General features: G+C 40.1%; 1 protein-coding gene across 4 annotated transcripts in view; it reads right to left on the bottom strand.

Moving 5' to 3' along the window:
* The window catches only part of rnf31 (ring finger protein 31), a 40,387-nt gene that overhangs the window by 7,559 nt on the left and 9,512 nt on the right, over positions 1–23,316 (bottom strand). The window contains exons 4-17 of one of the 4 annotated variants that reach the window (XM_061890525.1): positions 20,603–20,758; positions 20,363–20,419; positions 18,962–19,106; positions 16,075–16,138; positions 14,848–14,936; positions 11,497–11,675; positions 8,022–8,255; positions 7,791–7,937; positions 5,568–5,714; positions 5,294–5,479; positions 3,638–3,844; positions 2,801–2,974; positions 1,189–1,287; positions 1,025–1,114 (exon numbers count right to left, since the gene is read on the bottom strand). In XM_061890525.1, the coding sequence (XP_061746509.1) occupies positions 1,025–1,114; positions 1,189–1,287; positions 2,801–2,974; positions 3,638–3,844; positions 5,294–5,479; positions 5,568–5,714; positions 7,791–7,937; positions 8,022–8,255; positions 11,497–11,675; positions 14,848–14,936; positions 16,075–16,138; positions 18,962–19,106; positions 20,363–20,419; positions 20,603–20,758 (1,974 nt within the window). The remainder of the gene's footprint in view (positions 1–1,024; positions 1,115–1,188; positions 1,288–2,800; positions 2,975–3,637; positions 3,845–5,293; positions 5,480–5,567; positions 5,715–7,790; positions 7,938–8,021; positions 8,256–11,496; positions 11,676–14,847; positions 14,937–16,074; positions 16,139–18,961; positions 19,107–20,362; positions 20,420–20,602; positions 20,759–23,316) is intronic. The other 3 variants (XM_061890526.1, XM_061890527.1, XM_061890528.1) reach the window with 3 other exon arrangements.

Raw genomic sequence — 23,316 nt, 5'->3', positions numbered from 1 at the left:
AAACAGCCCTTGCCATGTCATCGGGGGAAGTCCAAATAAAAGAGGAGGCATACAATCCTTCGGGACACCGTACACGGCTACAGGTCTACGCCTTTCTCCTCAATTGAGCCACATTTATTTCTGTCTCCGTTGAATTCCTTGCTTCTTGTCTCGCTTAATAGATGTCATCAGTCATAAAATAATAATGAATCAAAATCAATGTTATGAATTATTATCCTATTTAAGACTCCAATTACTTGATATCAAATATTTTGAAAAATGTTTTACATGTTGTGTTTTTGTCATAAAAACAGGGTTTCATTTGACAAAAAAGGGCATAAAATAAATAAATAAATAAATAGGTGTGATTTTTTTTCAAACTGTCAATGTCAGAATAATTGTACCTAAATTATCACAAAATGTGTTTTAATGAGTTCCCGGAGAGCAGACAAAAGCTGTCTTTGATCCTCACAATCCAAAGGCTTGTAAAACTCCACTGTGTAGGGTGGGTAGCGACATGAAGGTGTCGGTTTCTTTGATGTATTGTACTCCACAGGAAGATTTAGTCTTGACCCGATATCTACAAAGCGGAGAGGAGGCAGGGCCTAACCCCCCCCCCCCCCTGTTTTGTAACCAAAGGCAACGGCTGTTTATGACCACTGTCCCTTTCGAAACAGTCCTTGCCATGTAATCAGGGAAATTTCAAATAAAAGATCCTCCAGGACACTATACATGGGTACAGGTCTACGTCTTTCTCCTCAGTTGAGCCAAATTGAATTCTGTCTCCGTTAAATTCCTTGCTTCTTGTCTCGTTTAATAGATGTCAGTGTTTGAAGCTGACAGCCAATGTTCATGACATAATAATGAATCAAAATCAATGTTGTGAACTATTGGACTATTCAAGGTTCCTATTACTAAACATCAAATATGGTTTTGTGATTTCTGATGGTTTGTGAGGGCACCAAGGGGACTTCTGTGTGAGTGTGGGCGTGTTAAGTCCAATTTTCTGACTGATATTTCATTCTTCCTGCCGAGGACTACTCACAGGCTTCTTGCAGTGGGCACAGAAAGTGTTGCGACACTGGAAGCAGGTGACCTTCAGCTGGTCGCCGTCGTAGATGAAGCCGTAGGAGCACTGAAGGGGGAGGGGAGGAGAAGAGGAGGTGAGGCGGCGACATGGTAGGTGGGACTACCACAGGAGCCACCTACGTGACAGCACCACAGGAACTTGGGGTCTTTGATGAGAGCTTGTTCGGTCAGCTTCTTGTGGAAAAGCTCGTAGACCTCCGGCTCCAAACACTCTCTCAGCTGGAAGGTCAGCAACAACAACAATAACAACACAGTAGTCACTAGAACTTGGTGCAGAAAAGGCTTTACCAAACACGGCAATGAAAAAGTCAATGTATGTTAGCGTCGAGCTATTTTGGAAAAGTGGAGCCTTAATTACGTCAAAACTTATTTTTTATATATATACTTCAAATCAGCCCATTTGGAGTTGTCGAGAATTTTACCATGTAAAATCACTAATGCTAATCGGTAGCATGTCAATGGGAAAGCGTCGAGCTATTTTGGAAAAGTGGAGCCTAATTACGTCGGAGCCTTTTATTTTTATACTTCTAATCAGCACATTTGGAGGTGTCGAGAATTCGCCATGTAAAATCGCTGATGCTAATCGGTAGCATGTCAATGGGAAAGTCAATATATGTTAGCGTCGAGCTGTTTTGGAAAAGCGGACCCTTAATTACATCTCCAAAAAATGTTTTATACTTCTAATCAGCACATTTGGAGGTGTCGCGAATTTGCCATGTAAAATTGCTGATGCTAATCAGTAGCATGTCAATGGGAAAGTCAATGTATGTTAGCGTCGAGCTATTTTGAAAAAATGGAGCCTTAATGAAGTCGGAGAGTTTTTTTAATATATTTCTAATCAGCACATTTGGAAGTGTCGAGAATTCGCCATGTAAAACCGCTGATGCTAATCGGTAGGATGTCAATGGGAAAGTCAATGTATGTTAGCGTCGAGCTATTTTGAAAAAGTAGAGCCTTAATTTCGTCGGAGCTTTTTTTTTTTTTATGTATACTTCCAATCAGCATTTTTGGAGGTGTCGCGAATTTGCAATGTAAAATCGCTAATGCTAATCGGTAGAATGTCAATGGGAAAGACAATGCATGTTAGCTTCGAGCTATTTTGGAAAAGTGGAGCCTTAATTACTTTGGAACGCTTCTTTTTTATGTATATATACTTTTTAATCAACACATTTGGAAGTGTCGAGAATTCGCCATTTAAAATTGTTAATGCTAATCGGTAGCATGTCAATGGGAAAGTCAATGTATGTTAGCGTCGAGCTATTCTGGAAAAGTAGAGCCTTAATTACGTCGGAGCTTTTTAAAAATTTTATATATATATACTTCAAATCAGCATTTTTCGAGGTATGGGGAATTTGCCATGTAAAATCGCTAATGCTAATTGGTAGCATGTCAATGGGAAAGTCAATGTATGTTAGCATCAAGCTATTATGGAAAAGTGGAGCCTTAATTACGTCGGGTGGTTGTGTTGTGTTCCCCCCGGATGTCCAAGGTGGAGACTACAATAAAAGGGGTGGTGTATGTTCAAGTGTTGTGTTCCTGCCTGGATGTCCAGGGTGGAGACTACAATAAAAGGGGTGGTGTATGTCCAAGTGTGGTGTTCCTGCCTGGATGTCCAGGGTGGAGACTACAATAAAAGGGGTGGTGTATGTCCAAGTGTGGTGTTCCTGCCTGGATGTCCAGGACGGAGACTACAAGAAAAGGGGTGGTGTATGTCCAAGTGTGGTGTTCCTGCCTGGATGTCCAAGGTGGAGAAGTAGCTGTTGAGGTGTTCGGGGTCGTTGATGTCTGGCTCCCAGCAGACGGGACACACCATGTCTCGGATGTGTTTGTCCCTCACCGCGATGGTGAAGTGTTGCTGGAAACATCCGCAGCAGACGGAGCACTGGCAGGACGTCAGGGACTGCATCTGAGCAACACACGTCACAGGACAGGTGAGATGACCACACCCACATGAGAGGACTACCTTGCATGCCAGCATCACAGGTGAGATGACCACACCCACACACACATGAGGACTACCTTACATGCCAGCCTCACAGGTGAGATGACCACACACACATGAGAGGACTACCTTGCATGCCAGCCTCACAGGTGAGATGACCACACCCACATGAGAGGACTACTTTGCATGCCAGCCTCACAGGTGAGATGACCACACCCACATGAGAGGACTACTTTGCATGCCAGCCTCACAGGTGAGATGACCACACCCACATGAGAGGACTACCTTGCATGCCAGCATCACAGGTGAGATGACCACACCCACACGAGATGACTACCTTGCATGCCAGCATCACAGGTGAGATGACCACACCCACACGAGATGACTACCTTGCATGCCAGCATCACAGGTGAGATGACCACACCCACAGGAGAGGACTACCTTACATGCCAGCATCACAGGTGAGATGACCACACACACACATGAGGACTACCTTGCATTCCAGCATCACAGGTGAGATGACCACACACACACACGAGGACTACCTTGCATTCCAGCATCACAGGTGAGATGACCACACCCACACGGACACACACACACATGAGGACTACTTTCCTCCACACATACTTTGCTGTGGGGGAAGACGGAGAGACAGATGGGACATTCCTTGGCCAGGACTCTCTTGATGAAGTCCCGGTCATGAGACTCTCTGACAGCCTGCACCACATCATCCAGGGCGTAGGGGGCGTGCTTCTCCAGAAGCAGAGACAGTGCCAGCTCACAGCGGCCCCAGCTGGGCAGGTCGTACACCGCCAGCAGCCTGCGACACGTGCGCTGAAAGTACACACTCAACTACTCCATCATGTCCCTGATAGTCCTCCACCTAATACAACTACTGCATCATGTCCCAGATAGTCCTCCACCTAATACAACTACTGCATCATGTCCCAGATAGTCCTCCACCTAATACAACTACTGCATCATGTCCCAGATAGTCCTCCACCTACTACAACTACTGCATCATGTCCCAGATAGTCCTCCACCTACTACAACTACTGCATCATGTCCCAGATAGTCCTCCACCTAATACAACTACTGCATCATGTCCCAGATAGTCCTCTACTTAACACAAGGACTGCATCATGTCCCAGATAGTCCTCTACTTAACACAAGGACTGCATCATGTCCCAGATAGTCTTCTACTTAATACAAGTACTGCATCATGTCCCAGATAGTCCTCGACCTAATAAAACTACTAGATCATGTCCCAGATAGTCCTCCACCTAATACAAGTATTGCATCATGTCCCAGATAGTCATCTACCTAATACAACTACTGCATCATGTCCCAGATAGTCCTCCACCTAATACAACTACTGCATCATGTCCCAGATAGTCCTCCACCTGCTACAACTACTGCATCATGTCCCAGATAGTCCTCCACCTACTACAACTACTGCATCATGTCCCAGATAGTCCTCCACCTAATACAAGTACTGCATCATGTCCCAGATAGTCCTCCACCTAATACAACTACTGCATCATGTCCCAGATAGTCCTCGACTTACTTCAAGTACTGCATCATGTCTCAGATAATCCTCGACTTAATACAACTACTGCACACATCTAGACTATCATCATGTTGTAAATAGTCCTCTACTTAATACAAGTACTTCAAACATAAACACTCTCAATAATATTACTATCATGTGTACATCAGCTGTAGATAGTCCTGTACTTAATACAAGTACTACGAACATAAACGCTGCCACTAATATTACTATCATGTGTACATCAGCTGTAGATAGTCCTGTACTTAATACAAGTACTACGAACATAAACGCTGCCACTAATATTACTATCATGTGTACCATCGGTTGTAGATAGTCCTGTGTTTAATACAAGTACTGCAAACATCTAGACTACCATCAGTTGTAGATAGTCCTGTATTTAATACAAGTACAACAAACATCAATACTGTCACTAATATTACTATCATGTGTACCCTTAGTTGTAGATAGTCCTGTACTTAATACAAGTACTACAAGTACTGCAAACATCAACACTCTCACTAATATTACTATCATATGTACCGTAGATAGTAGTAGAAGTAGTAGATAGTACCTGCTTGTCAGGATGGTGGATGTCCAGGGGCGGCTCAGGCTGTTATATATGTAGATAGTAGTAGAAGTAGTAGATAGTACCTGCTTGTCAGGATGGTGGATGTCCAGGGGCGGCTCAGGCTGTTATATATGTAGATAGTAGTAGAAGTAGTAGATAGTACCTGCTTGTCAGGATGGTGGATGTCCAGGGGCGGCTCAGGCTGCTGGCTCCAGATGCGCTGATGGAAAGCGTCCATGAGGGGGCGCTGCAGAAGAGTGAGGGCGGCTCTCAGCTGACCTCCACCTTGTCTCAACACCTCGTGACAGCGAGACTCCTCCCTGAAGCCCAGGGAGACCAGGACCTGCACCTGCACAGGTGAGCTCATTTGTCACTCACAACTTCCTGTGGCCCCCCTGGTGAGTCAGCCATGGTGTGGAGAGAGAGAGAGGACTGACCTTGGCCAGTCTGTCCCTCAGAGCCTGTCTGGCCGCCCGCTCGGTGGCGCCCCCTGCTGACAGCCAGCCCTGCTTGGCCTCCGCTCTGGACAGGTGCAGCACACCTGGGCTAGGCCCCTCCCCCTCCTGGTCGGGCTGCAGCTTGCTCTGTGGCACCACCCACCCATCAATCAATCAATCAATTTTATGAACATGATCTAGTCCACTTACTGAAGATGATTTAGTCCACTTACTGAACATGATCTAGTCCACTTACTGACTGATGTAGTGACATGAACATGATCTAGTCCACTTACTGACTGATGTAGTGACATGAACATGATCTAGTCCACTTACTGAACATGACCTAGTCCACTTACTGAACATGATCTGGTCCACTTCCTGAACATGATCTGGTCCACTTCCTGAACATGATCTAGTCCACTTCCTGAACATGATCTAGTCCACTTACTGAACATGACCTAGTCCACTTACTGAACATGATCTAGTCCACTTACTGAAGATGATCTAGTCCACTTACTGAAGATGATCTAGTCCACTTACTGACTGATGTAGTGACATGAACATGATCTAGTCCACTTACTGAACATGGTCTAGTCCACTTCCTGAAGAAGATGTAGTCCACTTACTGAACATGACCTAGTCCACTTACTGAAGATGATCTTGTCCACTTACTGACTGATGTAGTGACATGAACATGATTTAGTCCACTTACTGAACATGATCTAGTCCACTTACTGACTGATGTAGTGACATGAACATGATCTAGTCCACTTCCTGAACATGATCTAGTCCACTTACTGAACATGACCTAGTCCACTTACTGAACATGATCTAGTCCACTTACTGAAGATGATCTAGTCCACTTACTGAAGATGATCTAGTCCACTTACTGACTGATGTAGTGACATGAACATGATCTAGTCCACTTACTGAACATGGTCTAGTCCACTTCCTGAAGAAGATGTAGTCCACTTACTGAACATGACCTAGTCCACTTACTGAAGATGATCTTGTCCACTTACTGACTGATGTAGTGACATGAACATGATTTAGTCCACTTACTGAACATGATCTAGTCCACTTACTGACTGATGTAGTGACATGAACATGATCTAGTCCACTTACTGAACATGACCTAGTCCACTTACTGAACATGACCTAGTCCACTTACTGAACATGATCTAGTCCACTTCCTGAACATGATCTGGTCCACTTCCTGAACATGATCTAGTCCACTTACTGAACATGACCTAGTCCACTTACTGAACATGATCTAGTCCACTTACTGAAGATGATCTAGTCCACTTACTGAAGATGATCTAGTCCACTTACTGACTGATGTAGTGACATGAACATGATCTAGTCCACTTACTGAACATGGTCTAGTCCACTTCCTGAAGAAGATGTAGTCCACTTACTGAACATGACCTAGTCCACTTACTGAAGATGATCTTGTCCACTTACTGCCTGATGTAGTGACATGAACATGATCTAGTCCACTTACTGAACATGGTCTAGTCCACTTCCTGAAGATGTAGTCCACTTACTGAACATGACCTAGTCCACTTACTGAACATGATCTAGTCCACTTACTGAAGATGATCTTGTCCACTTACTGACTGATGTAGTGACATGAACATGATTTAGTCCACTTACTGAACATGATCTAGTCCACTTACTGACTGATGTAGTGACATGAACATGATCTATTCCACTTACTGAACATGACCTAGTCCACTTACTGAAAATGACCTAGTCCACTTACTGACTGATGTAGTGACATGAACATGATCTAGTCCACTTACTGAACATGACCTAGTCCACTTACTGAAAATGACCTAGTCTACTTACTGACTGATGTAGAGACATGAAGATGATCTAGTCCACTTAATGAAGAAGATGTAGTCCACTTACTGACTGATGTAGAGACATGATTTTTATTTTATTTTATTTTAATCTTCTATTTTTTTCTCCCATTCCCCCCCACCACCTTGTTTACCTGTATCTCATCTTTTTTGTAAGGGGCGCTGGAAGCCAGCAGACCCGTCAGCGATCCTGTTCTGTCTCCCTGTAATGTTTGTCTAAACTTGAATGGGATTGTACTGAAAATTGTAATTTTCCTGAAGGAACTCTCCTGACGGAATAAATAAAGTACTATCTAATCTAATTTATCTAATGAACATGATCTAGTCCACTTAGTGACTGATGTAGTCCACTTACCGACAAGGTTGCTGCCAACGTGATGATCTTGTCCAACTGCAGAGGTAGTTGGGACTTCATCCACCTGCAGGCCCCTAGGGGACTATCTCCTGCCACCCTGGTCCAGGTGTAGACCTCCTCAGGACTCATGCCCACCTTCTCCCCCTCCTGACGTGGCGCCAACACAAAAGAAGCATGAAGACCAGGGCGGTAGCAAGTCAACTAAGTCCCGGAGCAAAGAGGAGGACTTGCACGTATCAGCTGGACCAGCTTAAGCCCCTCCTCCTTCAGCCGCCGCTGCCTGCAGGAGTCCAGGTCTTCCTGGGCGCTCACTTTGCGCTTGACCGGCAGGGCGGGCACCCGCCTGACCGGGGAGGGTGGGCGGAGCTTGGCCGGCAGAGGGGCGGGCTCCGGGCGCGCCAGGTCGCACATCTCGCACGCCGTGGCGGGGGAGTAGTTGAGGTAGGTGCAGAACTGGCACACCCACTGGCGGGGCGCTAACAGTTAGCCTGCTAGCCTCATGCTAACATTAGCATGCTCAAAGGAAAACTATTTTGTAATTTAAAAAATGGTTGGTGAAAAAAAGACTGAGGATAAAATAAATTAAAAATTATGACTTGAAAGAAAGGAGGATGCAATTTTTCAAAAATAAATTAAAAATGGAGAATGAAAAAAAATGGATGAAATAAATAAATGAATGAAAAAAGATGGTGGATGGAAAAAAGGTGGAGAATAAAAAAAACAAAAAAAAAGAATTAAAAAAAGGAAGATGCAATTTTTTTTTAAATAAATCAAAAATGGAGAAGGAAAAAAAAGATGGATGAAAAAAAAATAAATGAAAAAAGATGGAGGATAAACATTTTTTTTTAATAAAAACAAATGGTGGGTAAAAAAATGATGAATGGAAAAAATGGAGGATAAAAACTATTTTGTAAATTAAAAAAGGGTTGATGAAAGATGGAGGACTAAAACAAATAAAAAATTATGAATTAAAAAAAAAAGGTTGCATTTTTTTAAATAAATTAAAAACAGAATAAAAAAAAGATGGATGAAAAAAATAAATGAATGAAAAACGATGGTGAATGGAAAAAAGATGGAGAATAAAAAAATAAAAAAAATGAATTAAAAAAGGAAGATGCAATTTTTTAAAATAAATTAAAATGGAGAATGAAAAAAAGAAAAAAGATGGAGGATAAAATATTTTTTTTTATTAATAAAAACAAATGGTGGGTAGAAAAGAAATGATGAATGAAAAAGTGAAGAAAAAAGATGGAGGATAAAAACTATTTTGTAAATAAAAAAAGGGTTGAAGAAAAAAGATGGAGGACTAAAACAAATATTAAAATATGAATTAAAAATGGAGGATTAATTTTTTTTAAATAAATTAAAAACAGAATGGAAAAAAGATGGAGAATAAAAAAAACAAAAAAAAAAAGAATTAAAAAAGGAAGATGACATTTTTTTTAAATAAATTAAAAATGGAGAATGAAAAAAAAGATGGATGAAAAAAAAAGATGGAGGGTAAATATGTTTTTATTAATAAAAACAAATGGTGGGTAAAAAGAAATGATGAATGAAAAAATGAAGAAAAAAGATGGAGGATAAAAACTATTTTGTAAATAAAAAATGGGGTTGATGAAAAAAGATGGAGGACTAAAACAAATAAAAAATTATGAAATATAAAAAAGGAAGATGCATTTTTCCTTTTTTTAATAAATTAAAAACAGAATGAAAAAAAGACGGATGAAAAAAATAAATGAAAAAAGATGGTGGATGGAAAAAAGATGGAGGACAAACAAGAAAATTATGAATTAAAAAAAGGAGGATGCAATTTTTTTTAATAAATTAAAAACGGAGAATGAAAAAAAGATGGATGGGAAAAAAAGAAAAAAGATGGAGGATAAAAAAAATTAGTAAAAACAAATGGTGGGTAAAAAAGAAATGGAAAATGAAGAAAAATGGATAGAAAAAAGATGGAGGACTAAAAAAAAAATTATGAATAAAAAAAAAGATTGAAATTTTTTAAATAAATTAAAAACAGTATGAAAAAAATATGGATGAAAAAAAATAAATGAAAAAAGATGGAGGACAAACATAAAAAAAATATGAATTAAAAAAAGGAAGATGCATTTTTTTTAAATGAATAAAAAATGGAGAATGAAAAAAAAGATGGAAGAAAATAAATAAATGAAAACAGATGATGAAGGAAAAAAGATGGAGGACTTAAAAACTAAAAAAATTATGAATTCAAAAAAGGAGGACGCAATTTTCTTTAATAAATTAAAAACGCAGAATGAAAAAAGTGGATGAAAAAAATAAACGGAAAAAAAATGAATAGAAAAATAAATTAAAAAAGGGTCGATGAAAACAAGATGGGGGATAAAAACGATTTTGCAAATAAAAAAATGGTTGATGGAAAAAAAGAATGAAATGAAAAGCTATCATGCTAACATTTGAATGCTAACAAGTGTGCCGCGACCTTTTAAACAGTTAGCACTGCTGTACTCCACATGAACACATGAAACATCCACATGACATCATGCTGGACTCCACATGAACACATGAAACATCCACATGACATCATGCTGTACTCCACATGAACACATGAAACATCCACATGACATCATGCTGGACTCCACATGAACACATGAAACATCCACATGACATCATGCTGGACTCCACATGAACACATGAAACATCCACATGACATCATGCTGTACTCCACATGAACACATGAAACATCATGCTGGACTCCACATGAACACATGAAACATCCACATGACATCATGCTGTACTCCACATGAACACATGAAACATCATGCTGGACTCCACATGAACACATGAAACATCCACATGACATCATGCTGTACTCCACATGAACACATGAAACATCCACATGACATCATGCTGGACTCCACATGAACACATGAAACATCCACATGACATCATGCTGGACTCCACATGAACCATCCACATGACATCATGCTGGACTCCACATGAACACATGAAACATGGACATGACATCATGCTGTACTCCACATGAACACATGAAACATGGACATGCCATCATGCTGTACACCACATGAACACATGAAACATCCACATGACATCATGCTGTACTCCACATGAACACATGAAACATCCACATGACATCATGCTGGACTCCACATGAACACATGAAACATCCACATGACATCATGCTGGACTCCACATGAACACATGAAACATCCACATGACATCATGCTGGACTCCACATGAACACATGAAACATCCACATGACATCATGCTGTACTCCACATGAACACATGAAACATCCACATGACATCATGCTGTACTCCACATGAACACATGAAACATCCACATGACATGCTGTACTCCACATGAACACATGAAACATTCACATGACATCATGCTGGACTCCACATGAACACATGAAACATCCACATGACATCATGCTGGACTCCACATGAACACATGAAACATCCACATGACATCATGCTGTACTCCACATGAACACATGAAACATTCACATGACATCATGCTGTACTCCACATGAACACATGAAACATCCACATGACATCATGCTGTACTCCACATGAACACATGAAACATCCACATGACATCATGCTGTACTCCACATGAACACATGAAACATCCACATGACATCACTACGTGGTGAAATAATACATCAATACAGGTGTGAGTGAGTGAGTGAGTGAGTGAGTACCTGGCTGTCAGGATCCCCCGGCATGCCCAGCACGGGTGCAGGAGGCCTGGGTGGTGTTGCAGGCGGGTGTGAGGCCGCCACTGGAGGTCTGGTGGCCAGGCGGGGTCTGTCACACACCTCACACAGCACGCTCACACCCGCGTTCACCACCGTGCAGCTCCTGCACACCCACTCTGAAACTACACACACACACACACACAAGTATTCAATAACTCCATATAGTAACTAGTAGGGAATAAGTAGTAAACATAACCAGTAAGTAGTTCTTGTATTTAGCGAGCAGTAATACTAACTAGTAAATAGTTACTTGAAGGTACAAGTATCTAGTAGCTACTAAGTAGCAGTCAGCAATAGTATCTCAGAACCAGTAAGTAGTAACTAGAAACCATCAACTAGTAAGTAGCAAACAGTATGTTTACATTTGTAACTAGTAAATTGTTATTAGTAAGTAATGACTAGTGACTACAACTAGTTAGCAATAACTAGTAATTAGTATAATGACTAGTAATTAGTGTGTAATAGGCATAAATTAGTATCTAGCATGTAGTAAAAACAATTAGCAATATGTAGTAATTAATATGTAGTAACTAGCAAGCAGTGACTAAAACTAGAGAGCAATAACTAGTGAGACCAAATAACTAGTAATTAGTATAATGACTAATAATTACTGTGTAATAGGCATCGATTAGTATCTGGCAATTAGTAAAAACAATTAGTTAGCAATATGTAGTAATTCATATGTAGTAACTACCAACAATTAAATAGTAACTAGCAAGCAGTGACTAAAACTAGTGAGCAATAACTAGTAAGACCAAATAACTAGTAATTGGTATAATGACTAGTAATTAGTGTGTAATAGGCATCGATTAGTATCTGGCAATTAGTAAAAACAATTAGTTAGCAATATGTAGTAATTCATATGTAGTAACTACCAACAATTAAATAGTAACTAGCAAGAAGTGACTAGTCAGCAGTGACTGTTATCTAGTTAATAGTGGGGATAACCAGTAATTAGTCAATAATAACTAGTGATTAGTCAGTAGTAATATGTGGTAACTAGAAGCGAATACATAGTGACTAGTAAGTAGCAAGAACAATTAGTGAAAAATGGGTAGTAACTAGTATGTAGTAACAAACAATTACAAAATAGTAACTAGCAAGCCAGAACTAGTCAGTAGTGACTGATATCCAGTAACAAGTGGGGATAACCAGTAATTAGTGAATAATAACTAGTAATTAGTCAGTAGTTATATGTGGTAACTAGAAGCTAATACATAGTGACTAGTAAGTAGCAAGAACAATTAGTGAAAAATAGGTAGTAATTAGTATGTAATAATTAACAATTACAAAATAGTAACTAGCAAGCAAGAACTAGTAAGTAGTGACTGATATCCAGTAACAAGTGGGGATAACCAGTAATTAGTCAATAATAACTAGTCAGTCAGTAGTTATATGTGGTAACTAGAAGCTAATACATAGTGACTAGTAAGTAGCAAGAACAATTAGTGAAAAATAGGTAGTAACTAGTATGTAGTGACTAACAATTACAAAATAGTAACTAGCAAGCCAGAACTAGTCAGTAGTGACTGATATCCAGTAACAAGTGGGGATAACCAGTAATTAGTCAATAATAACTAGTAATTACTCAGTAGTAATTATTTAGTAACATGTAGTTATTAGAAGCTAATACATAGTGACTAGTAAGTAGCAAGAACAATTAGTGAAAAATAGGTAGTAATTATTATGTAGTAACTAACAACTACAAAATAGTGACTAGCAAGCAAAAACTAGTAAGTAGTGACCGATATCCAGTAATAAGTCGGGATTACCAGTAATTAGTCAATAATAACTAGTAATTAGTCAGTAGTAATTAATTAGTAATATGTAGTAATTAGAAGCTAATACATAGTGACTAGTAAGTAGCAAGAACAATTAGTGAAAAATAGGTAGTAATTGGTATGTAGTAACTAACAATCACAAAATAGTAACTAGCATGCAGGAAATAGTAAGTAGTGACACATATCCAGTAATAAGTGGGGATTACCAGTAATTAGTCAGTGATACCTAGTAATTACTCAGTAATAGGTAACATTTTGTAACTAGTAATAAGTAACTAGTAAGAACAACCAGTGAGCAATAGGTTGTAATTAGTATGTAGTAACTAATAATTACTGTAAAGTAACTGGCATCAAATAAAAAGTAGTGACTGGTATCTAGTTATTAGTGGGGAGAACCAGTAATTAGTCAGTTATAACTATTAATTACTTAGTAGTATGTAGTAATTAGTACTTAGGATGTAGTAACTAGCAAGAACAACTAGTGAGAAATAGGTAGTGATTAGCATGTAGTAACTAACAATTACAAAATAGTAACTAGCAAGGAGTAACTAGTAAGTAGTGACTGATATCTAGTCATTATTGGGGATAACCAGTAATTAGTCAGTAATAACTAGTGATGAGTAACTAGTAAGTAGTAAAGTAAGAACAACTAGTGAGAAATAGGTAGTAATTAGTATGTATTAACTAACAGTTACTGAATAGTAACTAGAAAGCAGTAACTAGTAAATAGTGACTGATATCCAGTAATAAGTGGGGATAACCAGTAATTAGTCAGTAATAACTAGTAATGACTCAGTAATAGGTAGTATCGTGTAACTAGTATGAATTAACTAGTAAGTAGTAAGAACAACAGGTAGTAATTAGTATGTAGCAACTAATAATTACTAAATAGTAACTAGCCGGCATTAACTAGTAAGTAGTAACAGGTATCTAGTTATTAGTGGAGATAACCAGTAATTAGCCAGTAATAACTAGTAATTATTTTGTGGTAGGGAGTAATTAGTAACTGGTGTTTAGTAACAACTGGTGAGCAATAGTTAACGTTTGGTATGTAGTAACGAACATTTACTAATTAGTAAGGAGCAAGCAGTAACTAGTAAGTAGTGACTAGCATCTAGTTATTATTGGGGATAATCAGTAATTAGTGGGGACAACCATTAATTAGTCAGTCATAACTAGTAATTAGTGAGTAACAGGTCGTAATTTGTAACTTGTATGTAGTAACTAGTAAGTAGCAAGAACAACTAGTGAGCAATAGGTAGTAATTACTATGAGGTAACAATTACTAAAAAGTAACTAGCAAGCAGTAAGTAGTGACTGATATCTAGTTATTAGCGGGAATACCCAGTGATTAGTGGGGCTCACCAGTGATTAGTCAGTACTAACTAACCATGACTACCGAGGATGTCGTGGTGGTTTGTGCAGCCCTTTGAGACACTAGTGATTTAGGGCTATATAAGTAAACATTGATTGATTGATTGACTAGTAGTAACTAGTAAGTAGCAGAACGGACCTGGGAGGGTAGCAGGCGGGTGGTGTTGGGGGGTTGGGGCCTCACACTGCACGTCTTGGGACCACTCAGGACAATGCCAGGTGGGAGGACTGCAAAGTCAAAGTCAAAGACTCAAAAATGCAAACCAGATCGAGTGTCAGTGTAAGCCTGGTCCATCTAACCATGAGGACTAACTACTTAACTTATGTTACGCAAAAGTTTGCATACTTCTAAGATGGCGCCAAGTTTAAAAAGCCATGATATTGAGGTTTAAATAAACATAATGCGCTAAAATGCTAACAAAAATGTTAACATGCTAACCTTAGCTTGATGACACAAGAAAAGTTTGCATACTTCTAAGATGGCGCCAAGTTTAAAAAGTCATGATATTATGATTAAAATAAACAGTGAGCTAAAATGCTAACATTAACATGCTAACCTTAGCTTGGTGACGCAGGAAAGGTTAGCATACTTCTAAGAAGGTACCTAGTTTACAAAGCCATTATATTTAGGTTAAAATAAACAAAATGAGCTAAAATGCTAACATAAATGTCAACATGCTAACCTTAGCTTGATGACACAGGAAAAGTTAGCATACTTCTAAGATGGCACCTAGTTTAAAAAGCCATGATATTTAGGTTAAAATATAACAAGCTAAAATGCTAACATAAATGTCTACATGCTAACCTTAGCTTGATGACGCAGGAAAAGTTAGCATACTTTAAAGATGGCGCCTAGTTTACAAAGCCATGATATTTAGGTTAAAATAAACATAATGAGCTAAAATGCTAATATAAATGTCAACATGCTAGCCTTAGCTTGATGACACAGGAAAAGTTAGCATACTTCAAAGATGGCGCCTAGTTTAAAAAAATCACTATATTTTGGTTCGAACCAACAAAATCCGCTAAAATGCTACCATAAACTATGAGCATGACAACATAGGAAAAGTTAGCGCACATTAAAGATGGCGCCACACATCAAAATCCAAGTTACTGGCTAGATTGCTAATGTTAGCATTAGCATGCTAACATTAGCACAGGAGCAGAAAGGGAGAAATGCTATCATGTCTGGTGTATAGTGGTTCAAATGCTAAAAGTTAACATGTTAGCAGGAACATTAGAAACAAGGCCTGCACCCTATCGCGACCCCAAAAGGGACAAGCGGTAGAAAATGGTTTTGTTTCCACTGTAAGGGGGGTCCTTAATTAGCTGTCTCAGGTGTCCCTAATCAATGGTCCTACATTACCTTTGAGTGGGGGGTCCGGCGGGGGGTTGCCATGACGACGAGGTGGTGAGGGTGGTGCAGTTCTCTGAAAGATATCATGCATGGCAGCATTGGGACCAAATTGGGCTGCTTGTATCGCACATGATATCACACCCAAGTAAAAAAACACTGCATGTATCGCACATGATATCACACACAGACACAACTAAACATTGTGCAGGACTGCTTATATCGCACACACAAGTAAAAACACACTCCAGGACTGCATGTATCGCACATGATAGCACACCCACAAGTAAAAATACACTGCAGGACTGCATGTATCGCACATGATATCACACACAGACACAACTAAACATTGTGCAGGACTGCTTATATCGCACACACAAGAAAAAACACTGCAGGACTAATCATATCGCACATGATATCACACACACACGAGTAAAACCACTGCAGGACTGCATGTATCGCACATGATATCACACACAGACACAACCAAACATTGTGCAGGACTGCTTATATCGCACACACAAGAAAAAACACTGCAGGACTAATTATACCGCACATGATATCACACACAGGAGTAAAACCACTGCAGGACTGCATGTATCACACATGATATCACAATGACAAGTAAAAACACAGTGAAGGACTGCTTGTATCGCACCCACAAGTAAAAGCACACTGCAGGACTGCATGTTTCGCACATGATATCACACCCACAAGTAAAAGGACACTGCAGGACTGCATGTATTGCACATGATATCACACACACAAATAAAAATACACTGCAGGACTGCTTGTATCGCACATGATATCACACACAAATAAAAACACAGTGCAGGACTGCTTGTATCGCACCCACAAGTAAAAACACACTGCAGGACACATGTATCGCACATGCTATCACACACACGACTAAAACCACTGAAGGACTTCATGTATCGCACATGATATCACACACAAATAAAACCACAGTGCAGTACTGCTTGTGTCGCACCCACAAGTAAAAACACACTGCAGGACTGCATGTATCGCACATGATATCACACACAGACACAACTAAACATTGTGCAGGACTGCTTATATCGCACACACAAGAAAAAACACTGCAGAACTAATCATATCGCACATGATATCACACACACACGAGTAAAACCACTGCAGGACTGCATGTATCGCACATGATATCACACACAGACACAACCAAACATTGTGCAGAACTGCTTATATCGCACACACAAGAAAAAACACTGCAGGACTAATTATACCGCACATGATATCACACACAGGAGTAAAACCACTGCAGGACTGCATGTATCACACATGATATCACAATGACAAGTAAAAACACAGTGAAGGACTGCTTGTATCGCACCCACAAGTAAAAGCACACTGCAGGACTGCATGTATCGCACATGATATCACACCCACAAGTAAAAGGACACTGCAGGACTGCATGTATTGCACATGATATCACACACACAAATAAAAATACACTGCAGGACTGCTTGTATCGCACATGATATCACACACAAATAAAAACACAGTGCAGGACTGCTTGTATCGCACCCACAAGTAAAAACACACTGCAGGACACATGTATCGCACATGCTATCACACACACGACTAAAACCACTGAAGGACTTCATGTATCGCACATGATATCACACACAAATAAAACCACAGTGCAGGACTGCTTGTGTCGCACCCACAAGTAAAAACACACTGCAGGACTGCATGTATCGCACATGATATCACACACAGACACAACTAAACATTGTGCAGGACTGCTTATATCGCACACACAAGAAAAAACACTGCAGAACTAATCATATCGCACATGATATCTCACACACACGAGTAAAACCACTGCAGGACTGCATGTATCGCACATGATATCACACACAGACACAACCAAACATTGTGCAGAACTGCTTATATCGCACACACAAGAAAAAACACTGCAGGACTAATTATACCGCACATGATATCACACCCACAAGTAAAAGGACACTGCAGGACTGCATGTATTGCACATGATATCACACACACAAATAAAAATACACTGCAGGACTGCTTGTATCGCACATGATATCACACACAAATAAAAACACAGTGCAGGACTGCTTGTATCGCACCCACAAGTAAAAACACACTGCAGGACACATGTATCGCACATGCTATCACACACACGACTAAAACCACTGAAGGACTTCATGTATCGCACATGATATCACACACAAATAAAACCACAGTGCAGGACTGCTGTGTCGCACCCACAAGTAAAAACACACTGCAGGACTGCATGTATCGCACATGATATCACACCCACAAGTAAAAGGACACTGCAGGACTGCATGTATTGCACATGATATCACACCCACAAATAAAAATACACTGCAGGACTGCTTGTATCGCACATGATATCACACACAAATAAAAACACAGTGCAGGACTGCTTGTATCGCACCCACAAGTAAAAACACACTGCAGGACACATGTATCGCACATGCTATCACACACACGACTAAAACCACTGAAGGACTTCATGTATCGCACATGATATCACACACAAATAAAACCACAGTGCAGGACTGCTTGTGTCGCACCCACAAGTAAAAACACACTGCAGGACTGCATGTATCTCACATGATATCACACCCACAAGTAAAAATACACTGCAGGATTGCTTGTATCTCACATGATATCACACCCACAAGTAAAAATACACTGCAGGATTGCTTGTATCGCACATGATATCACACACAAATAAAACCACAGTGCAGGACTGCTTGTATCGCACCCACAAGTAAAAATACACTGCAGGACTGCATGTATCACACATGATATCACACACACGTAAAAAGACAGTGCAGGACTGCTTGTATCGCACACGGTATCACACCTGGGTGTGTGTGGGAGGGCGATACGGGTGTGAGACTGTGATGGTGGGAGAAGGAGCTAACACGCTGCAGAGGGAAGACCAGAGACTTGCTCTGAGGTCTGAGAGACGAGGTGGCCACCACGGCGTCCGTGTTCAGACCCACTTCCTGCACACACACACACACACACACACAATTACTTGTGTCATGCTAGCATGCTAACGCTAGCTTCTCAGAAGTGAGCACAGTTAGCATACTTGCAAGATGTCGGCAAGTCTCAAAGTACTCCAATTCTACTTTGAAATCATCTATGTGAGCTAAAATGCTAGCATGCTAACATTAGCATGCTGATGTTAGCATGATGACATAAGAAAAGTAAACACACTTAGTATGCTAAGTGTGTTTACCAGGGACGGTGTGGCGCAGTGGAAGAGTGGCCGTGCGGAACCCGAGGGTCCCTGGTTCAAATGACACTTAGTACCAACCTCGTCACGTCCGTTGTGTCCTGAGCAAGACACTTCACCCTTGCTCCTGATGGGTGCTGGTTAGCGCCTTGCATGGCAGCTCCCTCCATCAGTGTATGAATGTTTGTGTGAATGGGTAAATGTGGAAGTAGTGTCAAAGCGCTTTGAGTACCTTGAAGGTAGAAAAGCGCTATACAAGTACAACCCATTTACCATTTATAAGTTGGCACCAAGTATCTATAGACTTGATTTTTAAGTTTAAATTAATAAATTGGCAAAAATGCTAGCACGCTAATGTTAGCATAGGAAAATTTAGCATACTTTTAAAACGGTGCAAGGTGCTCATTATGTTTAAGTTCAAACCAATACATTAGCTCAAATGCTAGCATGCTAACATTAGCATGTTAATGTTAACATGATGACATAGGAAAAGCTAGCATACTAATAAAAGGGCGAATGGTATTAAAGATCATTTTGTTGAAGTTTAAACCAATACATTAGCTAAAATGCTATCATGCTAACAATAGCATGCTAACGTTAGCATGATAACATTAGAAAAAGTTTGCAAACTTCTAAAACGGCGCATGGTATCAAGGATCATGTGGTTGAAGTTTAAACCAATACATTAGCTCAAATGCTAGCATGCTAACATTAGCATGTTAACATTAGCATGTTAACATTAGCATGATAACATAAGAAAAAGTTAGCATACTTCTAAAACGGTGCATGGTATCAAGGGTCATTATGTTGAAGTTTGAACCAATACATTAGCTAAAATGCTAGCATGCTAACATTAGCATGACGACATAGGAAAAGTAAACACACTTATAAGACGGCAACAAGTGTTAATAGCCTTGATTTTGAAGTTTAAATGATTAAATGAGCTCAAATGTTAGCATGCTAACGTTAGCATACTAAGATTAGCACCCGCTGTAACATTATACTTCCAGTCTATAGCACCTTGTGTCTCAGCGTGGGGATGACCCTCTCGTAGAATTCTGGATGCTGGTGAGTCTCCTGGAAAAAAACAATGAGAATCCTTCACTCCAGCAGCACTGAGAGCCGACCCAGTGCCGGAAACGTAAAGTAAGGCTCCACTTTTCCACCACCGTGCTCGCTTGACGCTAACTGCTGATTAGCATTAGCGATGTCAGCGCGTCCAAAGGACAACTTGCAGTACTAAGACTTTGTGGGGCGCACCTTGATGAGCATCTCCAGCTCCATCCTGAGACTCATCACCTCCACGGCCACGGCGGCCACCCGGCCCACGTCGGGGTCGCTGATGTCATCGGGGAAGCTGAGGCCGTCCGGCTGCTGGTTGGAGTAGCCGTAGAGAGCCAGCACGGCCCTGCCCCCCTGAGGGGGACACAGACGCAGCACCTTAGACTCCTAGCACTTGCTACTGTTAGCATGCTTGAGTGTGTGTTTTCATCTTCGTGTCCGTATTGTCATTTTTGTGTACAAAAATAAATAAATATTTTTTTAGCACCATGACTAGGGATGGTTGTTTGGACTGTGTCATATAAGTACATGCAGTGCTGCCACTTCTAACTACTTTCAATGTGGTTGACTCACATTTTCCTCTCGACGGCAGCAGGTGTGTTATTCTTTGCACACTCAAAACACACACACACACATTTTAAATCACACACACACAAATCTAAATAAAGACATTTTTAAATCAAAAACACACATTTAATTACGGACACAATTTTTTAATCACACACACACGTCGTGAAACGGACACACAAATTTTTAAGTGACAAAGACGAATCTAAATGAAGAGACACATTTTTTAAAATCACACACAAATAATAATACAGACACGTTTATTTAGATCTGACACAAATCTAAATAAGGGCACACGCACACACACACACACACACACACACAGAGACAGGTGAATGTGATTACACACACACACAGATTGATCATACACACACACACAAGTAAATGTGATTACACACACACACACACAAGTAAATGTGATTACACGCACACACAGACAGGTGAATGTCATTACACACACACACAGATTGACACACACACACAAGTAAATGTGATTACACACACACACACAGATTGACATACATACACACACACACAAGTAAATGTGATTACACACACACACAGATTGACATACACACATATTGACACACAGACAGGTGAATGTGATTACACACACACACACAAACATATACACACACACACACACACAGATTGACATACACACACACACACATATTGACACACAGACTGGTGAATGTGATTACACACACAAACATACACTCACACAGATTGACATACACACACACACACATATTGACATACAGACAGGTGAATGTTATTACACACACACACACACACACACACACACACAAACACAAACACAAACGGACAGGTGAATGTCAATACACACACACAGATTGACACACAAGTAAATGTGATTACACACACACACACAAATTGACATACAGACATAAACATAGGTGAATTTCATTACACACACACAGATTGACATACACACACATGTGGACATACAGACACACAGACAGGTGAATGTGATTACACACACACACACAAACACAGATTGACATACACACACATTGACATACACACAAACAGACAGACAGGTGAATGTCATTACACACACACACACAGGTGAATGTGATTACACAAACACAAACACAGATTGACATACACACACACACACATTGACATACACACAAACAGACAGACAGGTGAATGTGATTACACACACATATTGACATACACACACACACACGTTGTGAAACGGACACACAATTTTTTAAGTGACAAAGACGAATCTAAATACAGAGACACATTTTTTAAAATGACACACAAATAATAATATAGACACATTTATTTAGATCTGACACAAATCTAAATAAGGGCACACGCGCACACACACACACACACACACACACAGAGACAGGTGAATGTGATTACACACAGATTGATCACAAACACACACAGAGAGACAGGTGAATGTGATTACACACACACAGATTGATCATACACACACACACACACAAGTAAATGTGATTACACGCACACACAGACAGGTGAATGTCATTACACACACAGATTGACACACACACACACACAAGTAAATGTGATTACACACACACAGATTGACATACATACACACACACACACAAGTAAATGTGATTACTCACACACACACGCACAGATTGACATACACACATATTGACACACAGACAGGTGAATGTGATTACACACACAAGTAAATGTGATTACACGCACACACAGATTGACATACACACACACACATATTGACACACAGACTGGTGAATGTGATTACACACACACACACACACACACATATTGACATACAGACAGGTGAATGTGATTACACACACACACACACACACACACACAAACGGACAGGTGAATGTCAATACACACACACACACAAGTAAATGTGATTACACACACACAAATTGACATACAGACATAAACATAGGTGAATTTCATTACACACACACACACAGATTGACATACACACATATTGACATACAGACACACAGACGGGTGAATGTGATTACACACACACACACAAACACAGATTGACATACACACACAAACACATTGGCATACACACAAACAGACAGACAGGTGAATGTCATTACACACACACACACACAGGTGAATGTGATTACACACACACAAACACAGATTGACATACACACACACACACATTGACATACACACAAACAGACAGACAGGTGAATGTCATTACACACACACAGGTGAATGTGATTACACACACATATTGACATACACACACACACACACACACAGAGACAAGTAAATGTGATTACACACACACACACACACAGACACACACATAGACAGGTGAATGTCATTAA

Source organism: Nerophis ophidion, linkage group LG28 (assembly GCF_033978795.1).
Source record: "Nerophis ophidion isolate RoL-2023_Sa linkage group LG28, RoL_Noph_v1.0, whole genome shotgun sequence".
Classification (NCBI taxonomy): domain Eukaryota; kingdom Metazoa; phylum Chordata; class Actinopteri; order Syngnathiformes; family Syngnathidae; genus Nerophis; species Nerophis ophidion.
The sequence above is the reverse complement of the archived record's forward strand: the minus strand, read 5'-3'. Positions and strand labels throughout refer to the sequence as shown.